Source organism: Nycticebus coucang, chromosome 17 (assembly GCF_027406575.1).
Source record: "Nycticebus coucang isolate mNycCou1 chromosome 17, mNycCou1.pri, whole genome shotgun sequence".
Lineage (NCBI taxonomy): Eukaryota > Metazoa > Chordata > Mammalia > Primates > Lorisidae > Nycticebus > Nycticebus coucang.
The window spans coordinates 49,999,131-50,018,760 of record NC_069796.1 but is presented as its reverse complement, the minus strand read 5'-3'; the positions used below and the strand labels follow the sequence as shown (position 1 = coordinate 50,018,760).

Sequence of the window (19,630 nt, the reverse complement as noted above, 5' to 3'; positions counted from 1 at the left end):
ATTCAATTAATCAGTGACTCAATGAGTCAATCATTTCATCAATGACTAAACCAGCTGTGTTACTTACCAGCAAGGGAGTTGTGTATGAAATGGGGATGGTGACAGTTCTATTTGGCAGGGCTGATATGAGAGTTGATGAGAGTGTATATCAAAGTTGCCTGGCTCTGGGCCTAGAACCTCATCATTATTTGATAAATAGTAGATCATTATCACTTTTTTTTTTTTTTTGCTTTTTTTGCTTGTTTGTTTGGCTTATTTTATTTTTTTTAATTTTATTTAATTTTTGAGACAGAGTCTCACTCCATCACCCTGGGTAGAGTGCCCAGACATCATAGCTCACAGTAACCTCAAACTGTTGGGCTCAAACAGTTCTCCTGCCTCGGCCTCCAAAGTAGCTGGGACTGCAGGCTCCCACCACAACCCCCAGCTAATTTTTCTATTTTTAGTAGAGACGGGGTCTCACTCTTGCTCAGGCTGGTCTCGAACTCCTGAGCTCAAGCAATCCACCTGCCCGAGCCACCACTCCCTGCCTGTTTGGTTTTAGAGACAGGGCCTCACTCTGTCATCCAGGCTAAAGTACAGCCATAGCTATAGTGACCTGGCCATAGCTCACTATGACCTTGAATTCCCAGGCTCAAAGGGTATCTGTCTTAGACTCCAGATAGCTGGGACTAACACAGCATGCACTTTTTTTTTTTTTTTTTTTTTTTTAAAGGCTAGTCCAGTGAAGCTGTGGAGTGGAGAAGGAACAAAGAAATCTGTACCTGGTTATTTTCAATTAGTTGTAAACACCACTGCACTCGGACAAGCCTAGGCATGCACTCTTGCCTGAGTCAGAGACGGGATCTTTTTATGTTGCCCAGGCTGATCTGAAACTCCTGGCTTTGAGCAGATGGGGTCTTTTTTTTATGTTGCTCAGGCTGGTCTCAAACTTCTGACCTTAAGCAATCCTCCTGCCTTTGCCTCCCAGAGAGTTGGGATTACTGGCCTGAGCCACTGTGCCCAGCCCACTGTGAATATTTGAAAAGAAGAATTGGGGAATCCAGGAATGAGAAGCAACGTTGCATTGCACTTTAATATTTCAACTGTTTCCTTACGGCCTCCATGGCCCTGCTGGATCTGGCCCTTGCCTGCCTCTCTAACTTCCTTACTCCCCTGACTCTGCCTCTCCCTCTCCTTCTCTGTGCTTTAGCTACAGTGATCCTTCTTCTGTTCTTCAATGGGCCAAGCTCTTTCCCATTTCCTGGCCTTCGCTTTCTCTGTGGCCTCTGCTGGCACTATGCTCCACGGTGCTGCACTTTGACTCTTTGGCTCAGCTCAGCATTACATCTTCAAAGAAGCCTTCCTGACCACCAGAATTAGCTAAAGTGGCTTTGTCCTGCCATCCTTTCCATCACTTTCTTTTTTTTTTTTTTTTTTTGGTAGAGACAGAGTCTCACTGTACCGCCCTCGGGTAGAGTGCTGTGACGTCACATGGCTCACAGCAACCTCTAACTCTTGGGCTTACGCGATTCTCTTGCCTCAGCCTCCCGAGCAGCTGGGACTACAGGCGCCTGCCACAACGCCCGGCTATCTTTTTGTTGCAGTTTGGCCGGGGCTGGGTTTGAACCTGCCACCCTCGGCATATGGGGCCGGCGCCCTACTCACTGAGCCACAGGCGCCGCCCTATTTCCATCACTTTCTGCAGCATCACCTGATTTATTTCCTTCAAAGCAGTTATCACAAGCTAAAGGGAGAATGCTTAGTTCTTTGCTTGTTTTTTATCTGTCGACCCCATTTGAACATAAACTTCACCAGGGCAAAAAATTCATCCTTCTTGTTCATTGCTGTAGCCCAGGGTCTAGAATGGTGCCTAGCCTGTAGAACTCACTCTGTTAATGTTCCCTGAATGAACGAATGACTTTGGGCTTTCCCTAGTTGGGACTCTGATTCCTGGACTTTAATATATAAATGGTTTGAAATGAAAGGCAGAAAGTCCCCTTCTATCTCTAATAATCTGAAGTTCTATGACATGGTTGTTATGTGCTAAAAATGTAGGAATGACAATGATTGTGTAATGCTTGTCAATCAGTAGCTAGAGGGCCCACGAGGGAAGTTCCAGGGCTGAGAATTCAGTGGGAAAGAAAACTCTGGCAGATTTAGTAACATCTGCCTCAGATGCCAGTGAGGCCCAGGTATTTTCTTTCCCTGAGAGAAGCAAACATTGCAAAACTGAACTGACTTCATGAAATGAATGTTGGCATGACCCACCCAGGCCTGTGCTCAGCAATTCATCAGTATCCTTAGAGAATGACACAGAAAACTCTTCTTGGCTAATGCCTCTTTACAGATTTTGCTTAATCCCCAGTGCTAATTCCAGTGGAGCACTGCAGCCTTTCCTTAATTACCTTACCCTTCACCTGGTTTGAGACAGCTTTACAGATATTTATTTAATCCCACGCCAACTGTAAGAGACCCCGAGATGCAGAGCATCACACGCTGAGCTTCTGAATTGTGGGGGGAGTCTGCAGACTTAGTTTTAGAAGAGTTTTGTGAATGGCCTCTAGGAAATGCATTTCCACTCTCAAAACAGCACGAACTGTGCATGTTTGGGTTGGCCTATGTCCCCAGCAATGCTGGCAGTCCAGAAACCTCACAGTGCTACCAGGAAAACAGAAAGGTGTATTCTTTTAAATTTAAGACAACAGTTCAGGCTCTATCTCCTCATCCTGACCACGTGGACTGCACTACACATGGCTTTGGGGAAGAGTATGGGGCATTTGTTCTTTTATATTCCCAGACCCTAGTCTCAGCTACTCAGGAGGCTGAGGCAAGAGGATTGCTTGAGATCAAAAGTTTGAGGCTGCTATGAACTATGACACCACGGCACTCTACCCAGGGTGACAAGGTGAGACTCTGCCTCAAAAAAAAAAAAAAAAAAGATTATATTTCCAGACCTATGAGCCATGCACTTATGGCCTATATTACTGTTATTAATTTATTTATGAGGCAGCCTGAATCTTATTAACCTGTATCCTTGATGCTCGCACATCCTCGATACTTACATATTGGGGATACAGGCCTGACACATAGTGGTGCTTCTGTCAAGATTTGTGGACTGGCCAGGAGTGGTAACTCAATACTTGTAATCCCAGGGAGGCTGAGGCAGGTGGAATGCCTGAGCAAGATCCCCCATCTCTGAAAAGAAAAAAAAAAACAAAACTGGCCGGACATTGTGGCGAGTGCCTATGGTTCCAGCTACTCAGGAGTCTGAGGCAAGAGAATTGCTTGAGCCAAAGAGTCTGAGGTTGCTGTGAGCTATGATGCCATGGCACTCAATCAGGGGCAACAAAGTGAGACTCTGTCTCAAAAAATAAAATAAAAAAATTGATACTGGGGATCAGGTTTGGTGGCTCAAACCTATAATCCCAGCACTCCGGGAGGCTGAGGTAGGAGGATCTCCTGAGTTCAGAAGTTTGATACCAGCCTGAGCAAGAGTGAGACCCTTCTCTACTAAAACTAGAAAAATCAACCAGGTGCTGTGGCGGGCACCTATAGTTCCAGCTACTCGGGAGACTGAGGCAGGGGGATCACTTGGACCCAAGAATTTGAGGTTGTTGTGAGTTAGGTTGACACCATGGCACTCCAATGTCGGCAAAAGAGTGAGAATCTATCTCAAAATATATATATATATTTGTGGAATAGGAATATTCAATGGTCTGGCTGTGTAGTGCTAGAACTGGATTATTTTAAAAGCTGAAAATAGGGGCAAGTCACAGTGGCTCATACCTGTAATCCTAGCAGTCTTGGGAGTGCCACTTTGGGAGGCCAAGATTTTGAGTGGATTGCTTGAGCTCAGGAGTTTGAGACCAGCCTGAGCAAGAATGAGACCCCATCTCTAAAAATAGCCAAGCGTTGTGATGGGCGCCTGGAGTCCCAGCTACTTGGGAGGCTGAGGCAAAAGAGTCTCTTGAACCCAAGAGTTTGAGGTTGCTGTGAGCTATGATGTCACAGCACTCTGCCAAGAGTGTTGAATTGTTTAATTGTCAGTAAAATAAGCTGACAATAAAATAAGCTGAAAGTAACAAATCTTGTTGTTCAACGATCTGTACCCAAGTCTTAATCTTATTCGGGCTTCCTTGAGAGGCAGCACAGCTGGGGGCAGGTCCTGAAGTCACACACACACACAAGTAGCATTGACCTGCTGGAGTAACATTAACTCCCTTTCCATAAGTGGACTACTAATGGTACCTGTCTCAGAGGTTTGGGGTGGTGGTTAAAGTAAGATGACGCAGGCAGATGGCATGTCCAGTACCCGCTAGCAACTATCACTGTTGTACTCACTGACGTCTCTTCCCTGGCTCCCTCTTAGTGCTCACGGAAATTCTATTCTGGGTTTAATCATCAGTACCTCAAGAAAGCCTTCTCTAAAGTCAACCCCTACACCCATCCATCCTGGACACCCACATTGCTTTGCACACATCTCCGCAGCCCTCATGGGTTGTGTCTTAGGTCTTTTACTTCTGCTGGATTTTGGAGGTTTCCATGGCAGAAATCATGTGATCGACTGCCCCTGCCGAAAGGGAATAGACCGGAATGACTTCGTTCCCTTGTCAACAAGGGGTTTGAGTTGTTGTATAGTCCTTGTTCTCCATTTGCCAGCCCACGCTCTTCTCTGCCTTCCCTTAGGATGAGCATTTCTGTGACTTTGTGGACATCCTCACAGAGTACCAGACCAAGAACATCCTGGCCTCCCCCATAATGAACGGGAAAGACGTGGTGGCCATAATCATGGCCGTGAATAAAGTGGAAGGATCCCACTTCACCAAGAGAGATGAAGAGGTAAGAATGCTTTAGAAATGCAAGCTAGCCATGCCAGCACATTCTCGTAGCTCATGAAGTCCCCTGAACCTTGCTTGCTATGGCCTCAGTCTCTCCTTCTGTGAGACAGGGAGGCAGGACAAAACAATGGTTAAGACATTGGACTTTGAAGTGGAATGGAAGGATCACTGTTTTGGCTCTGCCAATATCTAGGTCTTTGACTTGGGCAAGTTACTTAAGTTCTCTGAACCTCGATTTTCTTATTTGTAAAATGGGGATGATTTTTCAGTATCTACTCGGTGGGGTATTTGTGATGATCAGATAACATTAATAAACAATCTATCACAGTCAAACTCAAGAAACAGTAGCTATTTTTTTTTGATACATCCCTGTCAACTTTGATATTCTACATTCTGTGTGTTTCACATTCATTATGCAACATTTTATAAGTCTGCACTCTATGATCCATCTGTCCAAATTCCCTCTGATGAAGCTTCCAAACTATCCAGACATTTGCTGGTAGTAGAAGTGGCCAGAAAAGATATTCCCGCTTCTCATCTTCTTCCCCTTATGCTGGTTGACTTTTAGGTTCTTCTCAAGTACCTCAATTTTGCCAATCTAGTCATGAAGGTGTACCACCTGAGTTACCTGCATAACTGTGAGACTCGACGTGGCCAGGTAAGGGGCTTACGGGAGTTGACTGGACATGGCCTTCTTCTGAAGCACAAGTGTGGGCAAACAGTGTGGATCTGAATCCTTGCTCAGCCATTGATTAGCTCTAAGACACTGAGCAAGTCACTAACTCTCTCTATGCTTTGGTCTCCCCATTTGAAAAATGAGGACAGGCCGGGTGCGGTGGCTCAAGCTTGTAATCCTAGCACTCTGGGAGGCCCCGACAGGTGGATTGGCTGAGCAAGAACTAGACTCCATCTCTAAAAATAGTCGGGTGTTGTAATGGGTGCCTGTAGTCCCAGCTACTTGGGAGGCTAAGGCAGTAGGATCACTTGAGCCCAAGAGTTTGAGGTTGCTGTGAGTGATGATGCCACGGCACTCTACCAAGGGTGACAAAGTGAGACTTTGTCTCAAAAAAGAAAAAGAAAAATGAGGACAATTATGGTGCTACCTTCAAAAGATTGCCACAATAGTAAATAAGATAATGTAGGTCAGGCACTTGTGCTCAATAGTGTCTGATGTTGTTTTTATTAACAACTTGTGAGATGAAAGAAATGAACAGAGTTAGACCCATTGTAAGCTAACCAGTCAATTCACCTCTCTAAACCTCAGTTTCTTCGTCTATAAAATGGGTATAATTATCCTGTCTATTTTACTGGATTATTATAAGGGTTACATAAAAAAAACTCTAGAGAACTTTATAGAATCATTTATTTTCTAGTTAAGTGAGCTGCTGCTTTGTGTCTCAAAACCTTCAAATATGTTTTGTGTTTCTTCAGATACTGCTGTGGTCTGGGAGCAAAGTCTTTGAAGAACTTACAGACATTGAGAGACAGTTCCACAAAGCCCTGTACACAGTCCGTGCCTTTCTCAACTGTGACAGATATTCTGTGGGTCTCTTAGACATGACCAAGCAGAAGGTGAGGAAACTTCAGGAACGGACATTCCTAAGAAAGGGTTAAATTGGCACCAGGAAATGCATTCATTTGCACAGGGAAGAGGCTAGGTGAAATTTAGATGGCCGTAAAAAGTTTTGAATAGGTCTTTATTGAAAAGAGGAGTGTAGGCCTTTGAATGGAAAAAGTCAATCTGGGGCACAGGTGGTAAAACCAACATGTATTTTCTCTAGTCAATTTGGGAAAACAATATAGCATTGATAAGAAGAAGGCTGATGAGATGGTAACAGTGAGTGATTAAGGAAGTTTCCTTACAGGTTGAAAGTCCAGAAGAAAATTGCTAACTTCAGGAATTCCCGGCAAATGTACAGAAACTTGGATGCAAAATTTTGCTATGATTTTTCTAGCCCAGGGCTCACCCAGGTGATTGAAGTGGAGGCAGATGCTGAGATATGGTCCCCCACATACTCAGGGGCGAGATTTGTGGCAGATTTGGCAGCTAAGGAGGCAATGTGGCTCCCAGCAATGTTGTTCAGCCATGTGTTCCCAAACCGACCGTCCCATTCTTCTTTCTTTATCTCTCTGCCTTGCGAGGCTGACCATTTTCGGCCTTAGAGCAGGGTTTCAGAGTTCAGTTCATCATCCCCTCTCCTGAAGACCCAAGGATTCGCTGTCAGTTTCATTTTGAATGCTTTGTCATACTGGACGTGGTGCCTAGACTAGTATAGACCCTCCAAAAATTGCGTTGAATCAACAAATGAATTGCAGGATCTGGTGTTTGAAAAGACCTTAGAATCTTAGACCTAGTCCAGAGGCTCCCAAACTTGGCAGTTCACCAGAATCTTCTGAGAGGCTGATAACTGCTAGGCCATTTATTCTGACAGTCTGCTATTTTTACTTAATGTTTTATTTTTCAATTAATTAATTGAAAGTCTCACTCTGTTACCCTGCATAGAATGCCATGGCATCAGACTAGCTCAAAGTAACCTCAAACTCCTGGGCTCAAGCAGCCTTCCTTCTTCAGCCTCCTGAGTAGCACAGGAAATCACCATAATGCCCAACTAATTTTTTCTATTTTTAGTAGAGATGGGGGAGAGGGGTTCTCACTTTTGCTTAGAGTGGTCTTGAACTCTTGATACATATATATATATACATTTATATGTATCAAGACATCCTTCCTGGAGGGGCTATGGCTCATGCTGTAACCCTAGCACTCTGGGAGTCCGAGGTGGGTGGATTGCCTGAGCTCACAGGTTCAAGACCAGCCTGAGCAAGAGCGAGACCCCGTCTCTAAAAATAGCCAGGCATTGTGGAGGGTGCCTGTAGTCCCAGCTACTTGGGAGGCTGAGGCAAGAGGATTACTTAAGTTCAAGAGTTTGAGGTTGCTGTGAGTTGTGATGCTGCGGCACTCTACCAGGGGTGACAAAGTGAGACTCTGTCTCCAAAAAAAAAAAGACATCCTTCTACCTCAGCCTCCCAGAGTGCTAGCATTTCAGGTGTGAAGCACCACGCCCAGCCTACTTAATATTTTAAAACATCTTTTTATGTCAGTACACATGGATTCTTTTTATAATAAGGCTTTATGTTGAAACTTAACATAGACACAAAAAGGAACACTAATTATAGGCATATAATAGTTCAATGAATTATCACAGAGTGAGCATTCCCCTGTAACCACCACCAAAATTAAGAAGCAGGACATGACCACAACCTCAGAAGCCCCCATCAAGCCCCCTTAACTCCCTCTTCAGTGCCTCCCGCAGCCTCTTCCCTGAAAGTACACACATCAGATCTTTAGTACCATATTAATTTTACCGAATTTTGAGGTTCATGTAAATGGAGTAATCTAACTCGTGCATTTTTGTGTTTGGTTTAATTTGCTCAACATTTTGCTTGTAAGATTTATCTTTATTATTCCATGTAACATTAGCTCATTCATTTTCATTCCTGCATAATATTCCAAGTATGTGAGTAATACACAATGTTTTTATTCATTTCTACTGTTCAGATTTGGGCTAGGATGAATGTTGACATTATGAACATTCTAGTACACATTTAGTACACAGTTGTACCCATTTTCTGCTAGGTATTTACCTGGGAGTGGAATTTCTGGGTAATACCGTTAGTAGACATTACCTATCTGATTTTCAATATGATTATACCATTTTATACTCTCTTTAGCAGTTACAGAAAGGTTTCTTCACCAATACTTGGTATTAACAGTCATTAACTTCAGCCATTCTGAAGGTTATCTCTTTTGGTATTTCCCCCTGATAACTGATGAGCCTGAATAGTTTTTCCTATGTTTATTGGTCTTTTGGATAACTTCTTTTATAAATTGACGGTTCAAGTCTTTTCCTCATTTTTAAAAATTGTATTTTTTTTTTACCTTACTGACTTGTAGGAGTTCTTTAAAAATTCTGGACTCTTTTGAATACGTGTATGGTAAATACAGTTATGCCATTGCATAACATTATATTTCGGTCAATAATAGACTGCATATATGTAATATGTAATAGTGGTCCCATAAAATAATAATGCAGTTGAAAAATCCCCCTTTTCTAGAGACATAGTAGCCATAGGGCAATGCGTTACCCTCCCTGGTGATGATGCTGGTGTGAACAAACCTGCTGGGAGGCTGAGGCAGACGGATTGACTGAGCTCAGGAGTTTCAGACTAACCTGAGCAAGAGTGACACACTGTCTCTAAAAATTCCTAGGCATTGTGGCAGGCACCTGTAGTCCCAACTACTTGAGAGGCTGAGGCAGGAGAATCACTTGAGCCCAAGAGTCTGAGGTTGCTGTGAGCTGTGATGCCACAGCACTTTACCAAAGGCAACTAAGTGAGACTCTGTCTCAAAAAAAATTTTTTTGGGCAGATGTGATCATCATCTAAGTGTAGTGAATCTCACAGCCTTTCCAAACTTCGCTTTCACAGAGCTCTTCCCACTTCCCAGATTTCAGAATAGATAACTCATACAGGTAGGACTTCTTAATCTCCTTTTCTTAATCTATTTTCAAAATATGTAATTATTGTTGTTTTGCACTCCTAGGAATTTTTTGATGTGTGGCCAGTTCTGATGGGTGAGGCTCCACCATACTCTGGTCCCAGGACTCCAGATGGAAGGGTATGTCTTTCTCTAATCTCTGTAATATGATCAAATGTTCAATAAATTCAAATACAAGACATAGTAAGCCCTGCTGAAGAACATTTCTTTATCACCTAAGTATTTATCTTCTTTGGTAGAGTTGTCTCCCTTGAAGTTAGAATAATTCCTCATAATTACTAAACCCTATCATTTGCAAAGTGAGGTCTGTCTTTCCTTCCCTTCCCCTTTCCCTCCCTCCCTCCCTTCTTCTCTCTCTTTCTTTCTTTTCTTCCTTCCTTTCTTTCTTTCTCTCCTTTTTTCTTGTTTCTTTTTTTCTCTCTCTCTTTTCTTCTTCTAACCACTATAGCAAGTGTGAAGTTTGGTGAGGTATTCAAAGCAGGAATAAATATCCTAATTCTATAGATGAAGAAAGAGCCCCAGAGAGGTCAAGCAACTTGCTCAAGGATTTGCCTAGCAGGAATTCAGAATTATATAGTACAGATGATATAAGCTGGAGAAAACCTTCATATCTAGTCTATAATGTACAAATTTGTACTGATAGATACATGTTTGGCTGCATAGGTTTTTAAGTTTTTCTTTTTTGTTTGTATTTTACTATTTTTTGAACTGGTGGTTAACACTTAAAAAAAAAGTATTTCCCATAAATATCTGAATTTTCTATTTCTTTTGAAAAGTGAATGATTAGTGAAAAGTGGACCCACAAGCCAAGTAATAGCTGCCTCCTTGGAGTGTGGCCTGAGTTCTCTAGTTTGCATTTGAGTTTCCTTTTTTTTTTTCTTTCAGTGTAACAAAGGGAAATTTTATTTAGGAAGAATAAAGAGAAAGTTCAGAGCACTTCCAAAGAGAGCTGGAAGGGGTCCCCAGGCTCATGAAGGAGCATAGGCGAGAGAGACACCACATTTGAGTTGCTGATGTCGGGGCTCATCCAGCTGCCTCACTTTAAAGATGAGGCGTAATGACCTCTAAGACGCTGAAGTGATGTATGTGGGGGTGTGGATACGGTGCAGGGTAAGCAGACTTGGAACTCAGGTGCCCTGTAGAGCCTTCAGAATGACTGAGAGACTCTGGCTGAGCCTCACAGAATAAGCGGGGGTTAAGGTGGGGTTGTACCCTGAAATGAGTTTTTAATCCAGTGCTCTTCCCATAAGACTTCTCACCATCTGGGCGAAGCAGTTTGCAGTTTCTCCTAGGAGACCAGATTCCAAAATTAAGGGCTTAGAGTGTATACGTGTTTGAGAATGCTAAGAGTTTAATTCATGTTAATTGAAACTCTGTTCAAAATTAACACTTTTGCCCGTGACCTTCATGTACACACCAAAATTGATTTCACCCTTGGAATCGATATTGTCTGGTGTGCTTTATCAAAAACCACCTTTGTAAGTTGCTGTTGTTCAGTTTCAAATTACTCTTTTGCCCATAGAATTTCATGATTTTTTTTCAGAAGACTACATCTTCAAGGATTCTGTCATGTGCTGCTCTCACAAACTCTATTTGGGGATAAAGTACAGCTTTTTCATGTTGGTATAATTGACATAGTACCCTTGAGCTTTTTCTCCAGTTCACATACAAACTGAACTTGTATCTTCTGGAAAGTTAGAAGTTGGAGAATTAGAGATCATCATAGCTTTCAGACACTGCCAACTTCAAATAACTCCAATTTCCACGTTGGCTTTGACGTTCTACTCTCCGAGCTGAGCCCTTAGGTCAGATGTTAGAGGTCATTTCCAACTCCAGGACAGCCAGAAAAATGTCAGGCTCTAACTTTGGCTCTTCGACCTCAAGTGCCCTCAAGACAGAAGGGGACATTTTCTTGCTAAGCATCAACTTGAAAAGAGCTGCCCATCATTTGACCAATTCAAGAAGTTTTACGTATCGCTGAGATGACTAGCACAGCGTAGTTAGCACGTTTTGGTTTTGAGACAGTCTCACTCTTTCACCCTGGTTAAAGTGCTGTGGCATCATAGCTCACAGCAATCTCAAACTCTTGGGCTCAAGAGATCCTCCTGCCTCAACCTCCAAGTAGCTGGACCTATAGGTGCCTGCCACAAAGCCTAGCTAATTTTTCTATTTTTAATAGCTACATGGGTCTCACTCTTGGTCAGGCTGGTTTTGAACTCTTGAGCTCAAGGGATCTTCCTGCCTTGGGCTCCCTGAGTGCTAGGGTTACAAGTGTGAGTACCCAGTCATTTGGGTTCTTGATTTTCTTCTCTATGAGGTGTCTTCAGTAAATGCATTGCTAAGTCCATTCCGGGTCTAGGACACAGCCATGAGGAAAAGCTGCACAGTCCTGAGTTGGGTCCAGGTACAGTATGGCAAGACTGACCAGAGGTAGATCTTCTGGAAAGAGCATGGGACTGGGGGAGAAAGCCTGAGTTCTGATCCCTGCTCCACCAAGTAGTTGTGTGGCCTTGGGGAACCTTTCTACTAAGCCTCACCTGCCTTATCTGTAATGCCAGAATAATTAAGCTTACCCAGCAGGGCTGTCATAGTAAAGCGAGTCACACACTTGTACGCAATAGACATTGCAGTGTATAATCACAGCTACCAGGAATGGGCCTCCCTATCTGCCGGGCACTCTGCCTAGATTACATTATTTATTCTTCTCAACACTTTTATTATCTTCATTTTACCCAGGATTAGACCATTGAAGAAACTGAGATTCAGAAAGATCAAACCATTTGCCTAAATTCAACCCGCCATGCTTAAAACCATGCATTCTAAAGTTCCCTCCACCTTCTAACATCACTCTCATATTTTATCTGCCACATTCACACTAGATATATACCTTTTAGCTGGATTCTAACTAATTAACATTCTCAAATCTTAGGTCCTAAACCTCCCCAATAGTATCTTCATTTTGTTTCATCTCCTTTTAAAAATAAAATGTTCTGTGTGTGTTTTAACTATTTAAAACTTGTACAAGATAGGGTTCGTGGAAAAAAAACAAAAAACATAGCACTCATTTTAAAACTGGTATATTTCCACAGGCCATGATTGGGCTATGGCTGTATTTGTGGCTCTTTCAAAGCCCCTGTGTCCACAAGGGTAGCTGCTCTGCTGGAAGGTAACAAAGGTGCACTTGAATGTTCAGTTTTGACTTTCCAGCAGCTAGTTAGGCTGGTGACTTTGTACATGAATATACTCCCTTTTTTTTTTTCTTGAGACAAAGTCTCATTCAGTTACCCAGGGCTAGAGTACAGCAGCAGCAGCATCATAGCTCACAGCAACCTCAAACCCCTGGGCTCAAGCGATCCTCCTGACTCAGCCTTCTGAATAGCTGGGATTACAAGCACCTACTACGATGCCCAGCTAATTTCTCTGTTTTTAGTAGAGATGGGGTCTCGGTCTTGCTCAGGCTGGTCTCAAACTCCTGAGTTCAAGGGATCCATCAGGGCTCCCAGAGTACTAGGATTTACAGGTGTGAACCACCACCCCAGCACATAAATATAGCCTTGAAGGCAACTTGACTGAGCTACAGTGTATGGAAAAAAGCCATAGTCACCTAAAGCACACTGATCTTTTTGTTACTTTTTGTGAAAGCAAATTGATTCTCCTGTGGGATTCAAATGGATTCAAATAAATGTCCATTTCTAACCTTTCTAAAGTCTCACCAGCTGAGACTGGTAAGACCCTAGATAGGGTGGCTGCCAAGCCCAGGAAGTCTCGAGCTTGCCTGGGAGCACGATGGGCCATACAGCCCTGACGACTAAGGTAAAGAAGATTCCAGGAGGTCCCCCTCCCAGGTGGAAACTTAGCTTTACCAAAGCCCCCACAGATAGCATGGCAAGTTTTGCTTTTTAGAACTGCCAAAACGGGTGCTATTAAAAAAAAAATTTCTTTTTTTTTTTTTTTTGGAGACGGAGTCTCACTATGTCGCCCTCAGTAGAGTGCTGTAGCATCACAGCTCACAGAAACCTCCAACTCTTGGACTTAACACTTGCTTCAGCCTCCCATGTAGCTGGGACTATAGGCGCCTGCCACAACACCTGGCTATTTTCTGCTTGTAGTTGTCATTGTTGTTTTGGCAGGCCTGGGCTGGGTTCGAACCCGCCAGCTTCGGTGTATGTGGCTGGTACCCTAGCTGCTGAGCTACATGAGCCAAGCCTATTTTAAAATGTTTTTAAAGCTGAACACGGTGGCTCAGAAAACTTGCTTACCACTTGAAGCAGAATTTGCTGGGAGGAAAAAGGGAGAGAAAGTAACACATGAGCACAGTGAAAAGCTCACTCCGTAAAAAATGAAGCCTCCATTCCTCCTGCTCAGCTTCTGAAAGGCAGCTACCGTTAGCAGTCAGTCTTTGCAGCGATGTCTACAGAGCTCAGATACTCTGGAGATGTTTGCATGTTCTGCCACCGCCACCCTCTGTGAACCTGGGGGTTGTTTTGTGCCTTGCTTTCCCCACTTCACTGTATATCTTGGCAACTTTCCCTGTCAGGGCAGACACAGCTGTCTCACTCTGGAAACATCTACCATGTAACCACTCTCCTAATGACAGATCTTACATTGTTTCTTGGCTTCTAACCTTTTCTTTTTTTGGCCGGGGCTGGGTTTGAACCCGCCACCTTCGGCATATGGGACCGGCACTCTACCCTTTTGAGCCACAGGTGCCGCCCTGTTTCTTGGCTTCTTAAGGAAGTCTGGCTGAGGCCCCTGATCTCCAAGATCTATTACTTTAACAAGTGGGTCAAAGAATGTGTATATTTAAATCCTTCAAAGACCTGTAATCCTAGCACTCTGGGAGGCTGAAGTGGGCGGGTTGCTTGAGCTCAGGAGTTCAAGACCAGCCGGAGCAAGTGTGAGACCCTGTCTCCACTAAAAATAGAATAGAGAATTGCTTGAGCCCAAGAGTTTGAGGTTGCTGTGAGCTATGACACCAAAAAGCTATGACATTCAAAAAAAATAAATAAATAAATAAGAAAGAAGGAAGGAAAGAAAGAAAGAAAGGTAGTGACAAATCTCTAAATTTAACTTTTGCTTGGAAAAAAAATCACAATTCGGAGCATATATGCAAAGTGGGTGAATTTCAGTATGTCCAAACAACGAAGAGAGGCTGGGCACCCTGCACATAGCTCATACCTGTAATCCTAGCACTCTGGGAGGTCAAGGTGGGTGGATCGCTTGAGCTCAGGAGTTTGACACCAGCCTGAGCAAGAACAAGACCACGTCTCTATTAAAAATACAAAAACTAGGTCGGGGGTGGTGGCTTACCCCTGTAATTCTAGTACTCTGGGAGGCTGAGGTGCGTGGATTGCCTAAGCTCAGGAGTTGACCAGTCTGAGCCAGAGTGAGACCCTGTCTCTAAAAATAGCCAGGTATTGTGGCAGGTGTCTGTAGTCCCAGCTACTCGGGAGGCTGAGGCAAGAGAATCACTTGAGCCCAGGAGTTTGAGTTTGAGGTTGCTGTGAGCTATGATGCCATGGCACTCTACTGAAGGTGACAAAGTGAGACTCTGTCTCAAACAAATAAACAAATAAATAAAAAGTTAAAAAAAAAAAAAAAAACTAGCCAGGTCTTAGGATGCCTGTAGTCCCAGCCACCTGGTAGGCAAAAGCATGAGATGAGGATCCCTTGAGCCCAAGAGTTTGAGGTTGCTATGAGCTATGACTCCATGGCACTCTACCCAGGGTGACAGGGTGAAACTCTGTCTCAAAAACAAACAAATGAAAAAACATAAAGAACAAAGAACAGGTTGGAGGCTTTATTAAAAAGAGAAATGTCGGGTGGCGCCTGTGGCTCAAGGAGTAGGGCACCGGTCCCATACGCCGGAGGTGGCGGGTTCAAACCTAGCCCCGGCCAAAAAAAAAAAAAAAGAGAAATGTCATGTATTGCTCCTTGAGAAAGTTCATTGGCACTAGTAGAGTTCTGGCAAGGGCAAGTTTCCCTGAGTGATGACAACAGGTAAAACTAGTCTTAGAGTTGTAGCAGGTAGTTTCAGTAACTAAGATAAAGTGGGTTTCAGGTTACACCTGGCAGTTTCAGCCTCTAGGCTTGCACATTCTTAGACAAAGTTATATGTCATTAGTGCTTTTTTCCTCTTGGCTTCTCTATTTTAGTTGAGTGTGACAAAAATGACTCAATTCTTATGATCACACACTCAACCTCCAGATCTTCTTTGAACACTTTCCACCCCTTTTCTCAGCCCCCAATCCTAGCCTCCTGCCTGGCCACTATGAGTTGGTTGCAGGGAGACCCATTAAATTGTTTTTTTTTTTTTTTTTTTGAGACAGAGTCTCACTTTGTTGCCCTTGGTAGAGTGCCATGGCATCATAGCTCACAGCAACCTCAAACTCTTGGGCTCAAGCGATTCTTTTGCCTCAGCCTCCCAAGTAGCTGGAACTATAGGTTCCCGCCACAACAGCCAGCTATTTTTAGAGACAAGGTCTCACTCTGCTCTGGCTTGTCTCAAACCTGTGAGCTGAGCAATCCACCTTCCTTGGCCTCCCAGAGTGCTAGGATTATAGGCATAAGCCACCTTACCCAGTCAACCCATTGAATCTTGAAAGTTAGCTGAGGGCAGGGAGGATGAGAAGGGAATCTGGGTACACTCTTAGAAGGAGTATGGTCAGGCTGAAAACTATGGAGCAAAATGTGCACAATTATTATGTATCAGTAACAAATTAATTAATTCAAATAACAACAACATGGCTCAGTGCCTGTAGTTCAAGTGGCTAGGGTGCCAGCCATATACACCAGAGCTGGCGGGTTCAAATCCAGCCAGGGCCTGCCAAACAACAATGAACCAAACAATAAAACCAAAAAATAGCTGGGCGGTGTGGCGGGTGCCTGTAGTCCCAGCTACTCGGGAGTTTGAGGCAAGAGAACCACTTAAGCCCAAGAGTTTGAGATTGCTGTGAGCTGTGATGTCACGGCACTCTACCCAGGGCAACAGCTTGAGGCTCTGTCTCAACAACCACAACAACCATGTGGCATGTGGTGACAAAGGACAGGTTCTGTTTCAGGGACACACTCTTGTTGAACTTCTGACTCTTAAAGTATACTTTTTTTTATCTTTTTTTGCCAGGAAATTAATTTTTACAAGGTCATTGACTACATCCTGCATGGCAAAGAAGACATCAAAGTAATTCCGTAAGTTTCATCTGTCAAAAGGCAAAATAAAAAATTTAGTTTAAATATCTCAATTGATTTTATTTGTGATTCTAGAATCGCACAACACTTCATTTCATAAAATAGAATAAGTGTCCAATGAGCTGAGTAGAAGAAGTTGGCTTTATAGACAGACAAGGGGTATAAAAACCAGAAGCAAAGAACAAAGAGCCTTAGTCACTCCAAAGCTACTTTTCTTGTAAGGTGGGGACAAGGAGACAGAATAGAAAAATAACTGATTAACATCAGATTGCTTCAGGCTAATGTTTTTAATGTTGTGGCATAAGGATTAATAACATCTGACTTACATACAACTCGCACTTATGAACAAAGACTATTACAATAGGTCCTCAAGTTACAAACATTCAAACAACATACAGTTCACAGTTACAAATGGAGGCTATTACAGGTAATAGGTAAATGTACCTGTTCCAACTTACAAACTTATGGTAAACACAAATCTGTAGAACCTATCTTGTTTGTCATACAGAGATTGCCTACAATGCTAATTGAAGATTGAAACTGGTCTGTTAGGAAATTGGCTTTTATCTCTCTCCTGATGTTTCAGAAGGTCAGATAACAGCCTAGATTTGGTGAGGTAGAACTTTAACATGGCAACTCCATTTTGATTTTTAGCCTGGTCTGCTGGGACCTGGTACAGGAACTTAGCTCAAAACAATAGTTTGCCATAATTCTATTTAACATATCTTAAAACATGCAAAATTTCAGGCATCTTATCGACATCCAGAAGATACTTATTCCAAGGTCAACACTAACCAAACCCAACACAGTTCCTACTTAGACAGAGGCAGAGGGAGCAGTAAGGAGGCCACAGCTACAGTGGAGAGACTCACCACGGGAGGGGCAAGGAGGCCCCAGGAAGGGAAGAGACTTGATCAAAGCCACAGAGGGCCAGACTGGGAGTCATGCACTCTGAATTCCAGCCCTCCATCCAGGGGCTTGTCTGGGCTTTGGTTTCCCATGTGTAGAATGAGATCAAACCAGGGCTTTTGAACTGTTGTCTGTGGAGCCAATTCTGGGGTCCATGAAGGGACAAAGTAAAAGCAAAGAAAATGGCTCGGCCTCCAAGGAAAACCTGTTGTCTGGGGTCCTTTTCATATGTGACCAAGGAAGATAATGAAAAGAAAAGGAAAAAGAGCTCTCAATCCTGTGTGGGGGGAGCTGGGACTCAAAGATCTTTTAAAGATTTGAACAGTTGAAGACCTTTTTAACATAAGCTTGTACTTTTTTGGCTAAGAGAGCATTCTTAAAAATTTAGTTGCCTTCTTATCTATTTGAATCTTCTCCATGAGCCATATCCAAGGTTCTGTTTTGAGAAATGGTTCTCTTTCTCAAATTAATTTCAGACAGATTCGTTGAGGTTGCATTCAGGTTCTGTGGGAGAGCCACACCTTAGTCTTTTCTCCCTGAGCAATTTTGTGGAGCTGAAGGGATTTACTGATGCCACCTAAATCCTCAAATTGCAGTGTAATAGGCCAAATGATTCAACACTGATCACCAAACCAAATTGTAATAATCCCCTTTCACTCAGGTAAACAAGTTCTCAGGTTATCTTTCACCTGTGAGGATGAGAACTTGCCCCAAATCCCTTAATTTCTGGCTTCTCTCTCTTCCCTTCCTTTTCTTTCTTTCTTTCTTTTTTTTTTTTTTTACAGAGTCTCACTTTGTTGCCCTTAGTAGAGTGCTTTGGTGTCACAGCTCACAGCAACCTCCAGCTCTTGGGCTTAAGCGATTCTCTTGTCTCAGCCTCCCGAGTAGCTGGGACCACAGGCACCCACCACAATGCCCAGCTATTTGGGGGTTGTAGTGGTCATTTTTTGGCAGGCCCAGGCTGGATTCGAACCCGCCAGCTCTGGTGTATGTGTCTGGTGTCCTAGGTGCTGAGCTACAGGTGCCGAGCCTCTCTCTTCCCTTTTATTCCTGCTAGCATAAGGGCTGATTCTCTGAATCTTTCTAAACTTGTCTCTCCTTTTTTCCCAATCTTATCAAATGCCTACTTGTCCAACCATTCTGTTTCCTAACTCCTTTTCTAGAGCTACAAGTTTATTAAACGCACCATCTATCTTTTAAATAATCACAGGTCACAGTTTCTCCCAACATTTCGTCATTGCTTGGCAAACATCTCATCCTACTAGCCTCTAATTACACTCTCCAGGCTGCCTTCCACCCAGTCCCTAACCTATCCCACCTATTTTAGGTTTTTTGTTATGGCAACGTCTCGTTTCTTTCCTTCTTTTTTGTGGGGAGAGAACAGAGTCTGACTTTATCACCCTGGGTAGAGTGCTGTGGCATCATAGCTCACAGTGATCTCCAACTCTTGGGCTCAAGTGATTCTCTTGCCTCACCTTCCCAAGTAGCTGTGGCTACAGGCTCCCACCCCAACCCCCAGCTAGTTTTTCTGTTTTTAGTAAGATGGGGTCTTGTTCTTGCTCAGGCTGGTCTCAAACTCCTGAGCTCAGGCAATCCACCTGCCTTGGCCTTTCAGAGTGGATTTATTTTACCACCCCAATATGTGTGCATTGCCAGCTGGTTGAGTGGTTGGGTGTTACTGTGGGGATTGTCAGCCATAGACCCATACTGATAAAGCGGCCACCTTTTGAAACTTGCCAGATTGACTGACCTTGCCAGAGAGAAGAGAAAACATAGCAAGACACACACTGGCTCTTAAAATGTCCACCTGGAGGTGACACATGTTACTTCTCCTCACATTTTATTGGCCAGAGCTAGTCACATGGCCACACTTTCTTTAAAATGGATAGGAATGCAACCTGACCGTGTGCCAGAAAGGACAGACAGCCAGAATATTTGTACAATATTAGAACATCTCAAATGGCTGCCAGAGTATATGTCATCCAAACTAACAACCAAATAGTAAATAAATGACTAATCAGACCAGAGTGTTCACAACAGCATTGTTTATATTAGTCCCAAAATGGAGGAGAAGGGAGAGAGAAATGTCTATCGACAGTTGGATGGATAAATTGCGCTACAGTAATACCAGGGAAAACTGTAAGTCAATAAAAGAAAT

General features: G+C 43.3%; 1 protein-coding gene across 1 annotated transcript in view; it reads left to right on the top strand.

Annotated features, from left to right (window-relative positions):
• The window catches only part of PDE6A (phosphodiesterase 6A), an 85,661-nt gene that overhangs the window by 8,576 nt on the left and 57,455 nt on the right, over positions 1-19,630 (top strand). The window contains exons 2-6 of the mRNA XM_053566639.1: positions 4,669-4,821; positions 5,389-5,478; positions 6,252-6,392; positions 9,421-9,495; positions 16,499-16,563. Of these exons, the coding sequence (XP_053422614.1) occupies positions 4,669-4,821; positions 5,389-5,478; positions 6,252-6,392; positions 9,421-9,495; positions 16,499-16,563 (524 nt within the window). The remainder of the gene's footprint in view (positions 1-4,668; positions 4,822-5,388; positions 5,479-6,251; positions 6,393-9,420; positions 9,496-16,498; positions 16,564-19,630) is intronic.